Here is a 22,185-nt window from a genome sequence, read left to right as displayed (position 1 = left end):
GCTCTTTTCCTGCGTTGTCTTAACGTTTAAGTTTAAATTTTCAAAAAGTGGAGACGCCCCGTTGTCCCCTCCCCCTCGTTCTTACGCCCATGCAGTGCCCTGTCCTTAGTTGTGGTCGGGCGCGGACCGCACACAGAAGTGATGCCAGATTCAAGCTATTTCAAAATGTTGCCCAAACTGGCATCGATTTGCATGCTCACTTCGATCGGTACCCGGCGGATTTTGTCCACAACAAACAGCTGACCGATTTATGAAGTCCGCGATATGGGGTCGCCGCGTAACATTTTCTTTCCATGACTAGCCAGCAGATTCTTTCAGTTGTCCATTCATCCCACCGATGATGGGCGGCCTGATGGGAGAGACCAATAGCGCAGTGATATCCCAGTCCGACTGATGACGCGCTGCCCCTCGGACGCTCCGATGCCAACCGAGCGTCGCGTGACCAAACACGGAAATGGCACCGCTGACAGCGCCATCTGTGAAACTTTCCAGTCCACCGGTGCCAGACCGATCGCGGTGCCTGAGCCGTGCCGCCCTCCCGGGCATGTGAGCGAGTGACGCCAGCACGTCCAAATATGCCGCGATCTGCTGGGAGAATGCTGCTCATTGAACGGTGGCGACGGGAAGGCGGGCGGGTGGGGGAGCCTCATTGATCGGTTGGCTCGGGCCAAACAAGGGAGCGGAGAGGAAGGCTGGAACGAACCTAGTCAAGACGGCTGGTGACTCACGGGGTTGTTGATCCCTGCTTTGTAGTGTCCGCTAGCATCATCTTTCAAGTTAAGAGACATTGGTGTGGCCAAATAACACTCGTGGTCCGCTCCTTCATTTCATAAATTTGCTGGGGATTATATATATATATATATATATATATATATATATATATATATGCGCGCGCGCGCGTGTGTGTGTGTGTGTGTGTGTGTGTGCGTGTGTGTGTGTGCGTGTGTGTGTGTGTGTGTGTGTGTGTGCGTGTGTGTGTGTGTGTGCGCGCGTGCGTGCGTGCGTGCGTGTGCGTGCGTGCGTGCGTGCGTGCGTGCGTGTGTGTGTGTGCGTGCGTGCGTGATGGCCGGTGCGCGTGCTGATCTGGGTGCGGGCCGGCCGGCAGACGCTGCTGGCGCGGTGCCGGCGGGACGAGCTGCCGTCGCCGCGCGTCTGGCTCGACCTCGTCTGGGCGTTGGCCGTGCTGGGGCGCGCCAGCGACGAGCAGCTGCGCTCGGTGTTGGAGCCCGACTGGTGCCGCCGGCTGCTGGCCGACGGCGAGGCGCCGGCGCTCGGCGCCCGGCTCAAGCTGCTGAATCTGGCCGCCTACGCCCGACTGCGCCACGGCCATCCAGGTGAGGGGACAGAGGGGCAGCGAGCGGCGCCGGACGGGCCGAGGAGGGCGCTCCGGTCGGCGGCGCCATTTCGTTGACCCAGCCTGCCATCACTGGGAGTTTAGCGTCCCCCTCCCACTTCCCTCCACCACTGCCCGCCCACCAACGACTTCAGGAACAACTTATGGTCCATATAGGGTGGGTTAACTAGAGTTTGCGTACCTGACGAAAAATTATTTCGGTGTATGCTAGAGGAAGATTGGTTTGATGTCAGATGGGATCGCTGAGCTTTGACGTCACTGATGGAGGATAACGCGGCGGTTTTTTTTCTTGACCAGGTGCAGTAACGCGTTGTTTCCGTTCCTCCTTTGGACTGTCCTCATGTCATTTATAAAATGGCGGACCGTCTGACAGTCGGGGTCGGTCACATGATACAGGCTGTCCACAAATGAAATGTGCTGTTACTGTGTACTAAAGTAAGTGTACACTCACTGTAAGTAGCTGAACTCTTACCTAACATGTGACTTTTCTTAATGACTTATTCAACATCAGACAACTAACTTTCGAATAACAATAAAAGAGGGCTAGAGATGCCAAATTCACTTCACAGGTAGACCACTATTTGAACACATGTATGTACATGTTTTAAGTCTTTAGGTCGTAACCTTCGGGTCCGATAAGGTAAATTGGAAAAAATGGGCCAGGTAAATTGGAGAAAGGTGTTCACAGTGCCCTCAGACATCAAACAACCACTTTAGGCCCAGACGTCTGTCTAAGCAAAATAAAACTCGCGGTCATAGTGAGGCACTCCTCTTATGTAATCTTGAGGTCAAAAAGACTGCCCACGTTTCAGTCATTTAATCGGCACAAAAACATCTTAGGCGGCATGTTCGTCAAAACAAAACGTGCCGCAGGTCTGGAGTCGGTGCCTGGGCCCCCAGTGATTAGTCCGCCCGCGTTCCGCAGGTCTGGAGTCAGTACTTGGGCTCCGTGTGATCAGTCCGCCCGTGTTCCGCAGGTCTGGAGTCGGTGCCGGGGCTCGGCGCGGCGGGAGAGGCCGCACCGGTCCTGTCTCGTGAGGCTGACGCCCTGCGGCGGGACGTTCTGGAGGCGCTGGCCAACCTGCTGCCGCCGCCTAGCCACTTGCATGTGGGCCCGCAGACGACGGCCGGCTGCCGCGTCGACGCCGAGTTCGCCATCGGCGACGACGGCTCGCCGGTGCCGTGCGCGCCGTACGGCAGCGCGCTCCCCGGCGCCGCGTCGCCGCCCGGCCCGCTGCCGCCGCACGTGCACAGGTGACCGCGGCGCCGAGGTCGGGGCCGCCTGGGCCGCCGTCCCCAGCGCTGCTGGGACGAGGCACTGGTCTTGTTCGGTGACATTAACGAACGGCACTCGCATGGCTGCGCAGTGCCGAAGATGACTGCTGGAGGGCGCGCAGTCCGTCATTGCTGTCTATCTGTCGACGCCGGTACTGGCCAAGGTCGCCAGCACCGGCATCCCCTGTGGAAACGGGGTCCACCGGCGCAGTGTGAGATGCGGCGTGTTTGTTCACCCCGTCATGAGGAGGTACGAGGTGAGCCAACTCCCCGGTGTTGCAGGGTGGCCCTCTGCACCTGGACGTACCGGGACTTCACGCTGGACTCTATGGAGCTGACCGGCTACAACAAGATAGGCGTGGACTTACTCGAGCTCAGTGGCTACAAGGTCCTGGAGGTGTCGCACACAGAGTTCAAGACGCAGGACACTGTGTTGCAAAAAGTGAAGTTCTTGCGGCAAAAGATCCGTGATTTAGTCGCGAGGTAGCCCCGCTGGGCTCTAGGAATGAGTCGTGAGCGTGCGTTGTGAGTGCTCTCTGTCTGCGACTGTGGCGACGCGGGAAGGCTCGGCCCCATCACGCGGTGGTCGCCGCAGCCAGTGGTCTTATCCTCCCCCCCCCCCCCCCCCCCCCCCCCCCCACTGAGTCGAGCGCTGCCCCCTCCCCGCGAGACGGTCCACTGACAACCGCAGGCCAGCGGCTAAAGCGCCACGTGTTGCAGGCTGATGTGCGGACAGTAAATCTGAGCATGATGGTTGTCTGCTGTCTGTGACTGCTCGCACGCTGGCTGTAAACATGAGGATCGCGTACAAGAACCGAAGCGTTTCGTTGTGAGCAGGGTATTTGCGAGAATCTGTGAGAAGCTTGTTTGTGACGGCATCATTTCATCAGGGGTCACACTCGGTTGAGAGTTCTGACGATTCCGTCCTATCTTTTCCTTTCTTCCATCGTTGTGTTGGTCTGCTTCGTCGCTAAGCTTCACATGAACGTCGAGGCAGTGGGAGCATCTATTGCGCACCCACATCACAACTGTCAAGAAATTCCATTGAGGTATTACGTGGCCCCGACCGGACGCATCCGCTGTAGGGTCTGCGAGACACCATTATATCGCCTGTACCACGCACAACGCGCTTTGCACGGTACCACCTGGCAGACCAGAACACTTGGACGGCATAGCGAGTGAATTGGCAATGCGGGAAAGAAATGGTAGGCGAAGAAATGTCACGAGTTCGGAGAAAAGCATCGGCTTTTAGGTCCATTAGCCAAGCCTCGCACAGAAGCCTTGCCCCGCGCCACCTGCTGACAGATGGGCTGATTGGTTTCCATTTGTGGGCAAGTCCATTTGTCCAGTCCACTGTTTTCCCATTTCCTGACAGGCAAGAACTCCGCCCGAAGTAGTCCGCGACGCAACCTGACCTAATGTGCGACAGCTGCTGGACTGAGGATACATTGCCGAAAGTTATGTTGCGAAGTATCGCGAGCATGAGGCAAAACAAGAGGCCGACACAAGCAGTGTGACAAATGGGACAACGGAAAATGAAATGGAAAATGACGGAATGTTTGTCAATGCACAATGACGGAATGAAGTGCCCACAAGATCAAACTTGAAAAGGGTGATTGAACATCGAAATACCGACGGGGTACGCGTCTAGACAGGCTATGGTATTTTCGACGTCTGGGGGAAGGGCGTGGTGCACAACTTAAAAGAAGTGTTCCACATTCGTGTGGGTTTTTGAACTGAAAGGCATCTTGAACATCATCGGGTGCGGTTCACAGCAACGCCCGCCTGAAGATCTGAACCCCTCTATTTTCTGAGCTGCACGCTCGCGCAATTTGCTCTTCCGGGCAGACTTTCAATGTCGCCCAGGCATTCATGACGCCCTTCAAATCACGCCGTTCCGTTAACCATGCGGCGATCAAGGCCAAGAAAAAACAGAATCGTCGAGCCGTTCATATCTGGCCGTCGTGAGCACAATTTCCAGCTGTAGCGATCATCAACTGGCCCTATCAATGCTGCGCAAGGTACGGTGACAGACGAATGATGACGTACTGGGGAGCTGATTTACCAGGGCAGTTGTGTTGTCCAGAGCAGTCCCTTCCGCTTAAAAGCGCTCCGATAGCTATAAGTGAACCTGTCATGTCTGATGCTTGCTTCAATATCTTCAAGTGTGTAATATTCCCTTTAAGATCAGCCAGTGGGTTGCGCATTTGCTATTGATCACAACAAAAGTTCATCGATCTATTGTTCTCCATTTTGACATTAACCGGCACACGTCATGCCCGCAAGGTTTAAATTTTCTGCTCGACCAGTCGCTTTGGGCGTTCATACAAATCACGCCTCACTGTTCATTCTTTCGGATATCTCGCCGTCTTTTTTAAATAAATTTCCATTTCGGCAGTTGCCTTACCGATATTTGCCAGGTCCTGCACTAAGCATAAGAGACCTGTCGCTACGTAACCGGTATATATTTACCACCACTCACGTTATACATTATCCCCATACAAAAACCACCATTCGATATTTCCGACCGCAAAAGTAGCCTCGTCACTGTTCAGCTGTGTAATTCACTCATTGGTTCGATTCATATACCAAGGCGAAGCAGCGTCTTATGTCGTCTGGTGGCTCGTTCCCGGTGACCATAAAATGGCCCTTGTCTGCCTATCACGGAGGAGACGGGAACGGTACTGAATGAGGCACGTTGCCGCCCGATGCTGGGCGCCCAGACATGACTGGCACGGACCCACCACCATTTAACGGGCGGCTGACGGCGCCAGGCGTTTACAAACGCTCCCTCGCTCCGCCCGCACCGCAGCAGGCGTGGTGACTTACACCACCTCGCTCTGCCTGCGGTGCCGCTGGTCTGGCCGCATCCACTATGGCATGGGTTTCGTACCTGTGTGTTGCGGCGACGAACGTATGTTTGGCTGTTCGTGTGTCTGTGTATGTGTGTGCGCGCCCCAGAACGTCGCAGAGAAGCAGACAACATGTAAGGATCATTTATTATTCAATGAACGACAGCGAACGGGTGGTCATCTCACCCGAAAGCAAAGCTCAGTGGTGTCGCTAGCACACCGGGTAATTCCGTCATGAAGGAGTCCACATGCAACGGTGGACACATAAGGGAAGTACATACGAGATTACTTGTATTGCACCTCGACGATTAGCGAGAAAAGCTACGCGCGACTCCGCGCCTGAAAAGCTCGGGATGCCCTGACGGCCTCTGTCAGCTGCGGTCCAGCTACAGACTCCAGCCGTGACACGAACACAGTCCGCCCCCGCCGAAGAGGGGGCGGCGCGCTGCTGACGCAGTACCCTGTGGCACACAACCAGACGACACGGCTACCGACACAGACCGACACACACAAACACACAAACGCCAACACACACCGGCACACTCCTGAAACTGCGTCCGCGGACTGGCGGTCGCCCGCGCTCGGAACGGACAGGAAGTATTGTGTATTTCATGGAGGCGCCCGGAAACGGACAGGGGATGGGCCCACGGCCGGGCTCGTCTCTGAAGCTGAGCGCCGCCGCTGACGGTCGGCCCGCCTCGGCGCCCATGCTCGCTGGTGCGCCGCCGACTGCAGACGGGGACGACTGTCGGCGCGCGCCTCATCCGGCTTCAGGAGAGCACGCGGAGCGGCGGACCCAGCGGCGCCCCGCGGCTCACTCGGACTCCTCGGCCGAGTCGGCCTTCTTCGGCGCTTTCTTGGGCGGACGCCCGCGGGGCTGTGGCAGCACGGCATTCCGCAGCTAAAGCGTGTGGATAGGTCTGGTTCAATGTATCCCCGGTCTCCATTTTCGGGCAAACACAACGACCAAGGGCGTCCGTGCGTCTACCCTGAAGAGGCGAGCACTCCCTTCAAAGCACGCTGCCCGTGTAAGAAGCCCGCCCAGAAATCCACGAGAGCCCAAAGACGAGTCAGACGTCTTGACATGTATTACGCCCTGGCTGGGAGAAGGCGGCAATGGCCCCGGATAAGCCAGAAATAAACTCCGTCCGCGGCAGCGTCCCACGAGAAAAACCCTACTACAGCTGGCCAATGGACGGTTCCAAGAAGACCCGGCGCCGAACATTACCGGGAGCAAGACTCAGACTGGGTCGTCGCTACACATCGGATTTCAGGACGAATTTGTTGGGTACGGGCCTAGCGCAACCAGCTCACGCTGGAACGCATCGGGGCACGCACACTTATGGAGCTCTACAGTGATGCCCCAGAGACAACACGGAAGGTAAAAAGCAAATACTTCAATACACATGGCTTTTCATCACGCCACGGAGAGATCGTAGGATGAGAATGTAAAGGTCCAATGTGCATCGTAACCTTTGGTTTCCAAATGGCGTGCCCAGACGTGTCCCTGTGCCCGGGGGGGGGGGGGGGGGGGGCAAGTGAAAGCCGAGTTTTTACAATATTTGTCCCATTCATTGACATTTTTAATGACGTCGTGTGATGGTGGTTTGGCGTTTTAGAGCGCGTCGGCATTTGGGTCATTTTGAGCTCACAATGTTTTACGATGGGTGGCACGGGAGAAAATGATGTTATCGGTTGGCACCGTCGGCTGTAACGACCGATGTCCAACACCGATGTCATACGCTCTAAATGATGCGGTCCAATGCTTTGAATGCATGGTCCAAGGAGCCCATGAGGTCCCCGAGATGTCCCTGCGCATGTGCGGGGCACTCACTACAGGCCGCAAATTCAGAGAAAATCGGAAAGGGACGCTGCCTGTGTGAATACCGCCAAGTTCATACTGAACTGGAAAGGTGATCGCCATCGCACACAAACCCCTTCAAGATCTGTGCTGATTTCGAGTATGGTTCAGTCATTGCCTGCATCCAAAATGCGGGCTTCACTCGGCCCACAAAGTTTCAGACAGTACCACTTATGCTCTTGAGATCTGTTCCTCTCAAAGAACACAGATCGCAGTTCATCTATCGGTGTGGTTTGGCATACACAAGATGTCGTGTGGGAAGCTGGCAGCTGCACCGTCTTGCCCCAGCTCCAGGGCTGCTCCAGCACTGGCCGCCGATACCGAACAAGTAAAAAAAGTAACTTTCCAGCTATATCACATCATAGTGTTGATGAAACATTGATGATTGAGTGTACTCAGAGAGAATATTTTTCGTGACTGAATAAAGATCCATTACTCATAGCTCAACAATCCCTTGGTGACCGGCCTAAGATCTTGGTTACTCCTTCCCATCCCACACCCACTCCTGGTTCCTGCAATCGCAAATGCTAACCTTGGCTGCTTTCTTGGCTGGTCCACCCACTTTACGGGGTCGACCCCTTTTCTTGGCAGGAGCAGGCTGTTGAGCACCCTCCTCCCCATCCGCCGCTCCCGAGTCAGCCATCTTGCGCTTCTCGGGTACCTTCGCGGCCACCTATTGGGGCAACATCACCGATAACAGCAGTAATGTGTCAGTAGGTATGTGCTGATCAGGGGTCATGTAATGCTGATAAATGGATGGATAGTCAGGTGTGGCAGTGGCTACACCAACTTCACTACCTATACACAATTGACCTGATTGGTGCATATGTTCATCAGGTCTGCAAAAACAAACTTCCAATGAACAGCCTTTTAGCTCAGGGGGGGGGGGGGGAGCATAATGCCCATGTTCTCCCCTGGCTACCTGACTCGAGTCATGAAGTATAAACATTTCATGTTTAAGTATTCAGGCTGGGCACAACATTGAAGTGCCCATTTTGCATGCAATGAGTAAGGTTTAGGAGGTGAGGTGAGGACTTAATACCTTATCACTTTTGGGTGGTCTGCCACGTCTCTTCTTCACAACCACATCATTGTTATCTTGAGCTGTTGCTTCTTCGGGCATCTGCAAAAATGTTGTGATGCTGTTATGTAATACAGATGTCATGAGTGGCAGAAAATCCTCAAAATAATTGTGGTGTATTGGGATTGTGCTTTCTTCCAAGGCATGAATATGAACATTATGAAAGCAGTTGTTGGTTGCATGTAGTGTAATCAAGTATCAAATGGAGAAGAAATTGAAGAATGGAATGTATTGCATGTGCATTCATTAAGCAATGGTACAGACAACCAAAGTATGACAACAGTGCAAAATGGAGGAAAGCTTCAGTAAGCTGAAGTGAGCCACTAGTGGAGGAACATTGCAGAGGGAAGCTGTAGGGATGAAAACATGAGATGTTGGTGACATGTCTGTGGTTAAGTGACTTCAAAATAGTGGTGTTATGAGCATGAAAAAACATGATGTGTACATTATGTGCCACAATCATCTATATGACATACAGCATGCTTTACTTCCCATGTCAACATGACACAGGCAAGTATGTGGAAACCATGCTCCAGTGGGGAGGATAAACTCTACAATGCCAAAATGGCCCTTCTCCAGATTGTAAAGTGGGCCCCCTATAAGCAGGAATGAATCTTGCATAGAACGGCATTAGCCTTATAGAAGCCAGCTTTCACTTTTTGCAGTCCAGAATGGAAACGCTTCAGTGAATAATGGGTGCTCTACAAACCAAAAAGGGCTGTCCAAGTCCATAATGGGCCCTCTTCACGTCAGAATGGCCCAATATGGTGCAGAATGGGTCCTCTGCAGAGCAAAATAGGCCCTCCACAGTTAATAATGGGCTCTCTCAAGTCAGATTAGCCCACTAGGCACCACAAGTCTGCATGGGACTCGTCTGCATGCTAGAATGGGTCTTCTTTAGTCAATAATATGCCCTCTACATGTCAGGATGGGATGGGCCCTCTAGAGGTCAGAATGAATCTTCATTAAGCCAGAATAACCTCCCAGTGGATCAGAATGGGCTTTCTACAGGTCAGAATGGGCCCTTGGCAGAGCTTTCAAGTCAATAATGGGCCCTCCACTGGTTAGACCTGTAGAATGATATCAATTACAGGACCCTTACTTAATAAAAAGCCTTCTACAGGCTTGAATGAGCCCTCTGCAGTCCAGGATGAGCCCTCTGCAAAACAAAAATGGCCCTCTAGTCAATACTAGATCCTCCACAGGTCATAACAGGCCCTCTACAAACCAAAATGGGCTCTCCACAGGCCAGAATCAGCCTTCTACATGCCAGCATGGGCCCTAAACAGTAAATAATGGACTGAATACAGATCAGAATAGGTCTCTTCAGGCTAGATGGGCCCTTCAGTCCATCAAGGGCCTGCTACTGGTCAGACCAGGACCCTGTGCAAGCTTAGAATTACCCTATTTTGGTCAGAATCAACCTTAATAGACCAGAATCAACCTGCAACTTGTCAGGATAGACTGTAAGAGGCTTGCATTTACATTGCATGTAGAGTTACAGGTTAACACTTTTCAAGTTCAGAATGGGCCCTCAACAGGCCCTCCAAGTTGAGGGGTGGTGCCACCCCCATCAGCTTTCAATTTGGGGTGAGCATCGCTCACTGCTGCCCCCCCCCCCCCCCCTCCCGGTTTCTGTCCTTGCACATAGGTAAGGAAAAGCAAGCCTGCTCTTCCATTTAATCAATACCACGCTGGAGGAACAGACGGTGATCGTCCAAAGAGGCTTCACACTTTTCACAAGGAATGTTAACATACACTTTATGTCCACCGGAGTGTACATTTGGCTCCAATAGGAGCCCTGAGCCCCTTGTTTGGCAATACCAGTGGCAAATTGCCGGGGCAGCAAATGCCCTGTATAAGGCCCGTGCGCGCAGGTAGATGAGAAAGACGCATGGGATGCCTACCCTGTAATGTGAACGTTGATAACCCCAACGTAGAGGGAACAGTGGGGCAGACGTTCCCACAAAACGTCGCACCACCACCACCCAGGTATAAGGGGGAAAACCGCCTCAGGTGCCCACCGCGGCGACTTTGCAAACCACCTTGCGCGCGCATGGCAAAACGGGCATCCTATTACCCGGTTACCAAAAATAAGCTAAAATAACCAAAAATAAACACTTACTACCAAATTTTATCCATCACCATCAAAGTGAACACGACACCACCGATTGGGTCATTGTGACCAGCATGCTTGTGTTCGTCACCGGTATAAGGAAACTGTGAACAGCAATGTCTGTTTAAATTACCAAATATACGAGGGAAATGACTGGTGTCAGCTTGAGAGAGCGAGGGGGCTGGGCCTGGGGATGGGGCTTGACATAATGTGGCCAGGGGCGGCGGATTTGGGGAGGGCAGGTAGCTACTCTCTGCCGGAGCCAGGCAACATTTACACGCGCCCGGTTGGCCGGTTGGATACCCTTCGCTCCGGTGGGGGGGGGGGGATCAATTTGACCGCCTCCCAAGATCTCAGGAACTAAGAGAGCTAGAGACACCAAATTTACGGGGTGTATTGGCCCGTACGTGTATTGGCCCGTACGTGAATTCACTAAGGTAGAAGTTTCAGGTTCCTAGGTCATGACGTTCGGGTCAAATAAGGTCGAACAAGGTCAAACTGAAGGCTGGTCTCCAGAGAGCCCCCAAAACTAGATACCTGTTCTAAGCAAAAGGTAGCATGCTCATTTAAGGTCGGTGACACTGTTTGACCTTTTTGAAGATCGTGATGACCAAACTCATACAAGACTGCTTTGACTTTTGTGTTTGAATAGGCGACGAAGATAGCGCTTAGTGTAGTTCCTAAAATTTAATGTTAACCTGGGTCATTTCAGGTCAGTGCCCTAGCCCAAGCTTAACGAAGTCCATGGAAGATGCATAATGCAGTTCCTGTTATTAATAAATTTGAAATGAGCACCGGAAACTATCCCATGCACCAAGCCCTGGAGAAATAAAGCAGGTTGGTTTTGACTTTGGTATGACTTTCATACTTGACCCTAGGTTAATGAAATTTGTTTATTCAATTTTTGTGTTGCCTAAGAAAGTATCTCCGACATGTATGGCTTTGTCTAACACTCCGTTGCTGCATCAGTTTGAACGATTCCCTAGAAATTAACTTTGCTGAATTCGTAGCCTGACCTTGACCTGCCGTAGGTCAGGGACCTTACAGGGCACATCTAGATGTCTGATGTCAAACGATCCGCTGCTCAATTGTCTACCGCTATGGAAGTTCGGCGCGGCCGTGCAGCGCCGTTCTGAAACTATTCCGGAAAACCTTCGTGGGGGGGGGGGGGGTCAAACTGAAACCACCCGAGCGTGTGTTAACATGATCAGCAGCTGGGGCGGGGCGGAAACGCACGGCGTAGGAGAGTACCGGACAGATGACAGCAGGATGGGACGGGACCAGAAATAATGGCACAAGGCATGGGAGCAAATGATAGCAGGGGGCAGGAGACGACAGAAAGACAGGGCTGAGGGCAGGGCTGAGGGCTTAGATGGGTGGGGCTGGATGAGTTAAGGAGGAGTTTGTCGCATGAGATAAATTCTAGGTACACACCACAGGTTCTAGAGATTTTAAACAAATCAGGATTGAGACAACAGAGCGGAGGACAGAACACCACAGCACAGCACAGCACATAATGTGGCAGAGCTAAGCGGAATTATTCAAAACAAAACAAGGTTTACCTGAAAGACCATTTCAAAAGATGTTTCCTTCAGTCCTAACGCAATTGCACGCAAGGAACTGTCTGCTGCACGTCTTGCATGCCTTTGCTTGGCTTAACGAAGTTTGCGTACCATGCCATCCGAGCTACTGCTCATTTTGAGGTGAATGCAGTGCATACATGGCGCGCGGTGCCGCCGCGGGCCACATATATCCGCCGAGGGCCACATGCTCTTTTCGATGTGCAAGTACGGTTTTTCTTTGATAGGTTTGACCCGGGTGCTCGTTCCGGACATGCGCATCACGACGAACAATAGCCCTTTAAAAACACCGACCCTGTCAGCTGTCCGGGGGGCATCGACACGGACGCCGGAATGGGAGACCATCACCGCGTGGTGGTTTCCCATTACCTGGCCTGGCACGTCGGCGGCCGGGCCCTCGGCGCCCACACCTCCGCAAAATGTGAGTCCGGCGGAGGTGCAGGCACCGAGGCTTCGGCGATCCTCTGAGATCCTCGATCCTTTCTCCTTCTTTTGAAACAATTAAGAAGGCGCGTTCTGTAGATATTTTTGCGATTACGCGCTAGCACATTAATTCTGATCTGTCAGCTGTCGTGCATTCGTTTTGTGCTTACGTCGCATCACAGTAATTACCATATCTAATGTGCAAATCTGCCGCTTATGTGTGTTGTTATACCTTGCCTGGTATTTCTCTATGCGTTTCAATGAACAGTCTAGGAAAATAGCAGGTCAGTGAATAACGTGCAGCCTGAACTTTGCGTCATGAGAGAGGACGCGTCGTGGTCAGGTCCATGCGTTTGGCATTAATGTGTCCATCTCGCGTAGTTCAGATATTACACACAGCTTGGAGCGACTGCGAATCTTCCACGACTGCAATCGAAGGATGTTTGTCACGACTGGCAAAATATCTCACAGATGTTTTACGTAGTGACTCCTCGCGGGGAGCGATGAAGAAGCCGCGATGCCCGCCCTTTCCGCCAGAGTGAGAGGCAGGCGACGCCATATAGCCTCAGTAGCTGAGTGCGTCGTAAGGCCTCAATATACCGTTGATAGATTTGCGACTCGCGGAACGCGGGACCCGGTTTTCAACTGTTTTCAACTTGCGACTTCTTGCGACTCCCAAAAGGTGGAAGCCGGAGAACGGCCCTGGGCTGGCGGAAAGGTTGGTTGACTTTTTCCGTCGGTGGATTTACATGCGGCCATATAAGGGGTTTGCTAAGATGACTATAAGTGACTGACCCATAGCAGCGGCGGCGAATTCGGTCACTGGGGGACCGTTGCTTCATTACGGCGACTCCAGAAGGCGAGGCTCGCACACAATCCGATGAGGGACTCCGACGACGAGACATCTTTATGCCTGTGTTGTTTACTAACATGATGCAGGATTCAGGCTCAACTTGTGTCAGGCCAGGACATAGCTCTAACCTAGTCACAAATCAGGACCAGTGGGAGCCAAATCAGAAACGCGACCTTCATCAGACTTGCGAGTAACTGAACACAATTTGCTCAATGTGCCCAGCACCTTGTGACCGTTTGAGCAATTCATACGGGCTTGAAAGACGACACCGCGCGGGCGGCGCACGCGCGGCGGCATTTGTCGATGTGTGCGAGCGTCCTGGCGCGTGAGTTCAGTATTCCGCGCGCAGGCGAGAAACCCTCTAGTCCTCGTGGCACCTCAATCTCCCAAGAGGTGGTCGTGGCAGAGCTGAAAGCGTTTGCTAAGCCAAGTATCGTTATCTGCTCGTGTTTTGGCCCTTTCTCGTGGTGTTCTTCAGTATTCGTCCGTAAGAACACCTGACTAACTCGCGTCACCAAATTCTGCCGTTGGCCTGGGATCGCATGATCGGATAGCGGGGCCAGGTCTCACACAATGCGTACAGCATAGTGGGCCGATTCCAGAAATTCATCCATAAAAATAATAACGTTCTGTCATCAAAGTCACTACTTTAAGAGCTTCAAATTCCACGCAAGCGAGGCTACTGGTCATTCAATGGTCAGAACCGCGAGGCCACTCGTTTCATGCATTGCCATGTGTCGCAATGCATTGCCATGTATCTCAATGCATTCTCACGTATCTCAATGTATTCTCACGTATCTCAATGTATTCTCAGGTATGGCGCAGACGAGCGCGCGTGCCATCCAGCCGCACGCGCCATTCTTCAGCCAGCCCGCACCCTGTCGTCGCACGTGGCGCCCAGCTGTCCCGTGCGCCGGCCGCGTGCCAGGCGCGGCGCCACCGACGCGGCGCTGGACACGTGGTGGGTCCGCCGCGGCTCAGACGGCCGCCGCCGCCGGCTCCGCCTCTGTCTGCCCGCCGGGTGCCAGAGCGCCAGCCGTGTTCTAGGGGACAGAGGCGGCACGTGAGGCAGGACGCGGCGTAGCACGTGTGGAATTCTGGGCTTCGATAGTGAACCCCGTACATTATCAGGATATTGCTGAAGTGTTTTGGTGATGCTACAGTGAACGGCGGAATTAAAGAGCGTGGGGCAGCTTTTAATTCCTAAGTGTGGAAGTTTCGTACATGCGGGCAACAAACACCACAAAACAACATAAATTGAATTATTTCAACGAGTACAGTGTATAACACTGTATATGTGTATATATGTATATTAACATATATACTGTATATATGTATGTAACACTGCATATATGTATGTATATAACAACCCGGAAGAATTCGTCACTAATTGCACAATAAGTGTTGAACAAAACAAAAAATGACAAGAAGGCGCGCACGCGGCCTCGTCTCCCGCCGCGCGCAAAAATCGCTGCAAAAGCTCACCAATCCAGACCACCTCTAAGTCTGCAGCCTCTATGGAGACAGCAACGACAAAGACCACAGAAAAGACGAAGAACATTGGGGACAGCAAACACACATCAGCTCGGTCATCGCCTCCACGGCGTCCGCGAACTCACCAGTTGCCGCGCCCTCTCCTCCAGCAGGCCGAAGGCGAAGTGGTTCAGCAATAGGCCGTTTGGCAGCGCCACGCCTTGGAACCTGCGCCCGGGGAAGAAGATGTCGACATCAGACCAGCAGGACACGCCACAGGGGCGGTCAAGTCACAAGCTCAACAGCGCACAACGCGACGGGCAAGTGACTGATGCGCTCCAAATTGTGAAGGTATCTCTTTTCAAAGAGAATACATTGCAATTGATTGGAAGCTATGGTAAGATGCGTCAGTGTGCAGCTATTTTACAAACCGAGAAGTGGCCAATCCAATCCAGATTGTTCAGTCCAGTAAGCGCAGAGCAGTTGTAACACAAGTAGCCGACTCAGGCGTCTGGCAACCGGCACACCTGCTGACGCTGAGTGACCCACACGTCGCCCTTTACCGACACGCACGACATCCCCGTTGACCCAGAATGGCCTGCGTGTGATTCCGGACTGACCTCTAGCCCAACCCTGCTGACCCTGGATGACCTGCGCATCACTTCTGACCGACCCTTACGTCACCCCTAATAATCATGAATGACCACTGACTGACCCACACACGGTCCCTGACCCCGACTGACCTGTAGAGCGGACCGCATTCGGCCTGGACGCGGTGCACGGCACAGATGGAACAGCGCCCCAACAAGCCCGTATGCGCGATGGCCGGCCCTCGGCTCAGGTCCACGTGGTCGCCGCACCGGTACACCGTCACCCGGTTCCCTGGCGGCGGGGCGGCTGGTTGACGTTCGGCAGGGGCAGGCGCGGGTGGGCTACGGGTGTACTGGCCGGCGGGTTACGGGGAGGCGCACTGGGACCGCCCGGGGCGGCCGTACTCGAGGTCGGACCAGTGTGCGCTGCTGCTGACTGGTGGGGGAGTGGAGTTGGGTGTGGGCGTCGATGACGGATACCCACAACGCCAGGGTCCGCGCTGTCGACGAGCGCCGTCCGGGTGACGTGTTGGGCCGAGATGGGCCTAGAGATACCAGCACTTCAGGTTCCACACTCTCAGCAATCGATATGACTTTCACCACGGAGGCACAATCCACAAAATAAAATAACTCATTGCAGGGTCAGGAGCAGGTACGCTGTGACGTGCGGTTCTTGAGTACCTAACTTATTTCGGACAATTTTAGGAATTACATCCCAACGAAAGAAGTCTTTCTTTAACTTAAAGATATGTCAATTTGGGAATGAGCGGCAGGTTTGCACTAAGATGCAAATGTCGGCGTAAGATTTCCCCCAAGCGTTTTGCAAATAGAAAAGTCCGGAAATTTAACTCTACTGACAGCAGTTTGCACCGCAAATAAAAAATAAGCCCACGCAGCAACTGGACTAAAGGGCTTTCCTAATCAACGCGACTGGAACAATCGAGGAATATTCACCAAGCTCCGAGAATCTCATAATTAGAGAGAATTGACAATACTGGCCGCTGCACAGCCAGGGAGTCATGAACCGCCTGGGCACACCTGCTTCAGACTCATACTCGACTCCACTCCAGCAGAATCGGTCCGATCGGCCCCGGCTCACAGCACGCGGAGCTCTTACAACTCAGACTCCGAGCAGCACAACCCAATTTGGAGTTGACTCGATTCCGACCCCAAGGGCATATAGTTTGGTCACGGAATCGATTCCGACTGGGTGGATTCCGGCGATAGTGGTTCCGAATGCATAGATGTACGCGGGTTCAGAACCACCGGTATTGAACAGCTGTTTTAGTAACAAGAAGGGAAACAAGTGCAGCAACAAAACGGCAAAACATTCAATGCCTCTTCCTGCGCTTATGGCATCCGAATGAATCACTGCACGTATCGTTATCTATGTTTCCATTCGAGTGCAGACATCGGTGATTCAAACCTGTACGTTTAGTTCAAATTGGACTCCACATCACGTGGACGTCCAAAGAAATCGATCAGCCCTTGGCTTACTGAAAGTCTAGATGACGCAGGAGCCCACCTCGACCGCACGCGGAAACGAGCACCAGAATGCCGGGCACTTCGCGCCAACCGAACTCGGACAGCTGCTGTACGACTAGGACTACTACGACTAGACGCTAGGCACCCATTCACAAACACAACTCACCCGCCCCACACCGCAGCACAACTCACCCGCCTCGCGCCGAAGCACAGCTCACCCGTTTCGCACCGCAGCACGACCCACACGCCTCACACTGCGGCACGTCTCACCCGCCTCGAACCGCAGCGCAACTCACCCGCCTCGCATTGCGGCACAACTCACCCGCTTCGAACCGCAGCAAGACTCACCCGCCTCACACTGCAGCACAACTCACCCGCCTTGCACCGCGACACAACTCACCCGCCTCACACCGCAACACAACTCACCCGCCTCGCGCCGCAGCACAACTCACCCGCCTCGCACGACACGACTCACCGGTCTCTGACTGCTCGGCCATGCTGGGCACCTGGCGGCGCTTGTGCTCGTTATCGGCGAACATCTGCAGCGCCAGCTCGACCGACACGTCGAGCCGCCGGAGTGGCAGCGCCAGCTGGCCCAGCCGGCGCATCATGCCGGCCAGCACGCGTAGCTCGCCGCCGCTGGGCGCCCACGCCTCCAGCGGCAGCTGCACGTCGTACACGAAACTGCCGCTGCGCACTGCAGGAGCGTGCGGTGGCCGGTCAGGTGGGCGGCGAGACAGGGTGGCCTGGCTGAGGGCGGGGTGTGTATCCGTGCCAGATTGGCAGTCATTTACAGTCAGCTAAGGGAATGATGATAGCCGTGACGGGGGAGGGAAGATCACCTCTAATTGCGATCGAAGTTACCTTATCGCCAAGAAGCTAATGGGTTGTGCGAAAAGATGTAAAGTGAAGAATGGATACAATGTTCCGCGGTCACCTGCAGCCGCCCCCCCCCCCCCCCCTACCACTTATATGTCCAAGTTGTGCTGGTATTGGTATGCAAAGGGCTGAATGTCGACAGATAGCAAATTTATGTGCGTGCGCCGTAAATCGCAGTCTAGTAAAAATAACTAGACTGAGAACATGCCGCGCTGTCATACGCCCTGCAAAACATTGCGCGCCTCGTGAAAATTTTGTGCTGTCCCCTCCCTCCACAACTGGGAGGGCCTGCATGCGCCCTCGGAACCAAGTGTGATGAGACGACAGAGTGAGCGCGTCAGCATTTGAACAACGCATTGCCACTCGAAAACCCGCTCACGCTCGTTATCGAGCTAGCCTGTACACAAAAAGCCAACACCAAGTGTGGCACGGAGCTCTACGTGGTAGGCGCGCCCGTGCGCCGCACGCACCATTGGGGCTGGGGAAGCTGTGCAGCTGCACGTAGTGTTCGTCTTTGAATGCCTCCTCGATGACTGCGCCGAGCATCAGCGAACAGCTGCGCCAGAAGGCTTTGTTCGCCTGAAACGACGACCAGCCGGCTCGAGTTCGCACCTCATGCGGGTGAACGTCACACGGAGTACACGTCAGTCTAGTAGAGCGATAGGTGTGTCACTTTGTGGGCCTTGTTGTACTTCGGTATGTGAGGATCCCACTGGGATGCTGTTCACGTCTCTTGGTCACGCAGTGAAGCCACGAATACGTGTAAGTGTACGTCTTAAACGCGCCGTGCACACCCGCACATAACTCAGTCAGGAATAAGACGAGCCCATGATCTCATCTGTTGTGGAACGTACGCTTGTACAGCGCAACTACAAAGTTCGTACGTCGGTAGTTGACTTTGATGGAACTACGACGACGCCAACACCGGCCGCCTGAACGAATTTCAAGAAATCGACGCAAGAAAGGATATTGCAGAAACAAAATCAAACGAAAAAATACGAAAGAAAACAGAAAGAGCAAAACGAAGGGACGACTGGGGGGCCGAGTAGATCAGTAGGTGTTCGGGCGGTTATCAATACTAACCCGAGCCCCACGAGTATCCATGCGACTACGCATGTTCCAAAACATCTACCGGCATTGCGAGCCCTATTTCTATACAAAGTCGAGAGAGGGCTGCAGATTTCGGGGGACGGCTATGCCTGGGGCAGCACCTTGAGCTGTGAAAAACTTCGTCGTTGGCTTCAGGCGCCTGGCCATTGAGAGCTGTGGCTTTTCTCTCCACACCTCATCTCGGCCAAAACACATCCCACACTTCACCAACAGGTTGCGGTCAAGGCCGAATCCGGTTGTCGTGGTCGGGCTGGGCTTCCGTGTGAGCTCCCTGTCGTAAGATTACGTCGCGCATTTGGATTCACTTTACAACCCCTTCCTCCTGCCTCCGCGCCGGTTAAGCTGGGCCTGAATTCCCGCCTCCCGGTTGCGTTGTGATGAGCGTAACGTCCCGAAAAGATAACGCCTGCTTGGCATGTAATCGAGCTAGAGGTGAAACAAAAAAAAAACAAACAAAAAACGGGCGGGCTCCCTGCCATACGAGGAAGCCCATGGCATCATGGGACTCGAAGGTGTGCACGAGCGCCATGCCGAAGTGACTTCAAATGCGTTCGTAGTTTGAAAAGGACACACCAGCCGTCGTCGGAGCGGTATCATGGGACGAAGAAGAGATGCTACGGGGGGGGGGGGGGGCGTCGGTATTGGAATAGGAGAATTCACTTATTATGCACCGTAGTGGCCGTAAATTTGCAGCTTTTTAAAGAAACGTAAACGATTTTCACCCTCACCGTAAAATGCATGCATGCATGCCGTGTTTCTGGGCCGACAGCAACACCAAGCATACAGGAAGGTGGCTGCATCTTGGGACTATTTGACTACAAAAAAAAATTAACTCTGCGTGATTTGGTACCCTTGCGCACACCTTTCGTGAGGTCCTCGTGTGTTACGCGTCAATGGACAACGTTGGGTGGTGGCCATGTTTCTCCCACTCCCATGTCGGCGGGCTACAGAAGAATATCTGGTCCGTGTCAGCGGGCCACAGCCAGATGTGAGGAGCAACTCTCCCGTCAGTCACGGCGGACCGCACTGGCAGGATCACGAGCTCTCCAATCTACACAGGACTGGCTACCGAACAGCTAGCTGAAAACGTCACAGAGTCACATTCCCAGCAGCCTGCACCGCCACAGTCTTCTGGCGTCGTTACACAACGTCGTATTCTGTGCCAGCGATTCATGATACTTGAAACTCATCACGAACTAATAAAATCCAAAACATAAGGAACACGGCCCACACGAACCGACTTCATCTAAAAGATCACATTTGGCCTACACAAACGCGTGAAAGAAGCCCACCCAAGGGCAGAGCTCACGTGGAAGGGGTTGGCGTCGGTGAAGTAGAGGTACTTGAGTGTGCACGACTCGGCGGTGATGGGTCGATGCATATCCCAGAGCTCACCATTGACCTCAGCCAGCGCCGCGCGTCCCACCACCTCATCAGACAGGTCTGAAACACGGCGCATGGCGACTGTCAGGACAACGCCACACGCAAGGCCGGTGGAATAGTTCCTGCCCTTCCAGGGCGATTTATGTCTCGGCCAAGTGCTCTCGGTCGTCACTTTTGCTCCTGAAAAGGTGTATGATTACACCATTCAGCGTCTGCACTTAAAGACAGCAAACGCAAATGCTGATTTAACAAGGCCAGGCACAACTGAAATCTCGTTAAATATGGCGCATCGCACTTGCACGCAGCACAGCCCCTGCAGAGTCCACGGGGGTGTGCTGCAACAAGCGGAGCTCTCAGGTTCCACGGCGCGTCTGCACTACGTCACAGTGTTACGCCGGTGGCAACATGACGGAGGCGCGGTCAAGCCCGAGCGCCCGCCGGCGCGGCCCCGCCGCCCGCGCCCTGCGGCGCGTTCACTCACGGCGCGCGCAGTCGTGTGGCGTGGAGATGCCCCTGTTCATCATCAGCGTGCAGGGCTCGAGCGGGCCGCCCTCGTAGCGCACCTCGACCTTCTCGAGGCGGCCGACCAACGATCGTTGGCGCTGCTCCTCCTCGTCGAACAGCGCCGCGCGCCGCCGGCTCACAGAAGCGTTGGTCAGCTGCGAGAGGAGCCCTGCGCGCGCGAGGGGTGGTCACGCACTGTTCGGCAGCGAGGTGCTGAGGTGTACATGAGGCACGCTACGGAGATGGTCGAGAGGGCTTGTGAATAGCTACAGAACCTGTTCCTTGGTGCACCAAAAGAAGTGGCAAATCATGTTGACATGGCTACTTGTACCAAAACAGGTGACATAAAGACAATGGAGTAATGTCAGCTTACCCCAGATGAATTTTAAAATGTTGCACCAAGCACTTGCTAGGGTGGCACCCCAATTAGAGCCCATGCTGAGCGTGCTCTTAGGCTAATACACTAGCTTTGTGAATCCAGTGGTCCAAACTGTAGAATAACTGAAGTGTGACTGTTAGTCAAATTAAGTTTAAGTTTGTCCAGCACACTATGTAAAAGCTTCCTGCCATGAGAGTTTTCTCAAACAGAGGAAAGCTTTCAAGAAAGACTAGGCTGTAGTTAACTGTAAATGCCACTCACTGCTTGAGAGTCTAGCAATGCACTCATTTGAGACCACTGGGATGATTATGGTTGAGTGAAATGATTGAAGGACAAAAGCATGCACTGTGAGCAATGGTATAAGCTTGTCTAATTCTCATAAGTTAGGATATATTTATCACGCCTTCCAAATTTGGCTTGAAAGCCTCAAATCAAGGATACTAAACCATCATCTTCAAACAACATATAAATGCAATATACACAAACTTGGGTATATATACAACATGTGTATATATATATATATATATATATATATATATATATATATATATATATATATATATATATATATATATATATATATATATACATATATATATATATATATCAGTTCTCAACTATATCAGTGATAGTTGCACATATTTTGTAAAACATGTCACATTTTGTAGTCAGGCATGCAAGTAGTACTTACTCCTTTTATGTGGCAGCACTGACATTGCTGTTTTGATGTGTATACTTAACACCATGGCAAAACTTAATTTTCACAGAATCTATACAATAACTCTTGAAAAACTCATGAGCACAGAATGCCCTGCAGCGCAATGTCCAGTTGTACCTGTCACCTGCAAATGAGAGATGATTAAAACTAACAGTTCTAGGACCATATTTATTTAGAAGAGCATGCGCACAATTTATCAAAGGTTTATTCCTTTAAAATACATTTCATTTTTACCAACAAGTATCAAAACAAAGACAGCATGATGACAA

At 52.9% G+C, this 22,185-nt stretch overlaps 1 protein-coding gene and 1 long non-coding RNA gene across 2 annotated transcripts; both read right to left on the bottom strand.

Annotated features, from left to right (window-relative positions):
• Nucleotides 1-5,610: 5,610 nt before the first annotated feature.
• LOC119099000 (uncharacterized) lies at nucleotides 5,611-10,459 on the bottom strand. Its single transcript, XR_005094301.1, has 4 exons — nucleotides 10,331-10,459; nucleotides 8,385-8,465; nucleotides 7,875-8,015; nucleotides 5,611-6,358 (listed from the first exon to the last, which is right to left on the bottom strand). It is a non-coding gene; the product is annotated as an uncharacterized LOC119099000 (long non-coding RNA).
• Nucleotides 10,460-14,152: 3,693 nt separating this feature from the next.
• Nucleotides 14,153-22,032, bottom strand: LOC119099050 (39S ribosomal protein L39, mitochondrial-like). The gene is made up of 8 exons (XM_037222101.1): nucleotides 21,890-22,032; nucleotides 20,797-20,988; nucleotides 20,242-20,375; nucleotides 18,293-18,401; nucleotides 17,419-17,640; nucleotides 15,612-15,750; nucleotides 15,015-15,096; nucleotides 14,153-14,438 (listed from the first exon to the last, which is right to left on the bottom strand). The coding sequence occupies exons 1-8, from the start codon at nucleotides 21,942-21,944 to the stop codon at nucleotides 14,373-14,375; spliced, it is 999 nt and encodes a 332-aa protein (XP_037077996.1). The 5' UTR covers nucleotides 21,945-22,032; the 3' UTR covers nucleotides 14,153-14,372.
• Between the last annotated feature and the right edge of the window lie 153 nt (nucleotides 22,033-22,185).

This window comes from Pollicipes pollicipes, unplaced genomic scaffold (genome assembly GCF_011947565.3).
Source record: "Pollicipes pollicipes isolate AB1234 unplaced genomic scaffold, Ppol_2.1 Scaffold_4740;HRSCAF=5597_pilon_pilon_pilon, whole genome shotgun sequence".
Taxonomy (NCBI): Eukaryota; Metazoa; Arthropoda; class Thecostraca; order Pollicipedomorpha; family Pollicipedidae; genus Pollicipes; species Pollicipes pollicipes.
This window is presented reverse-complemented; position numbering and strand designations above follow the sequence as displayed.

Excerpts from the sequence above, each read along its gene's own strand:
- LOC119099050 (XM_037222101.1), bottom strand. The coding sequence starts at position 21,944 with ATGGTGTTAAGTATACACATCAAAACAGCAATGTCAGTGCTGCCACAT. Across the intron at positions 20,376-20,796 it reads GCCACACGACTGCGCGCGCC|ACCTGTCTGATGAGGTGGTG; the intron begins GTGAGTGAACGC and ends GCCGTGTTTCAG. Across the intron at positions 18,402-20,241 it reads CCGACGCCAACCCCTTCCAC|GCGAACAAAGCCTTCTGGCG; the intron begins GTGAGCTCTGCC and ends TCGTCGTTTCAG.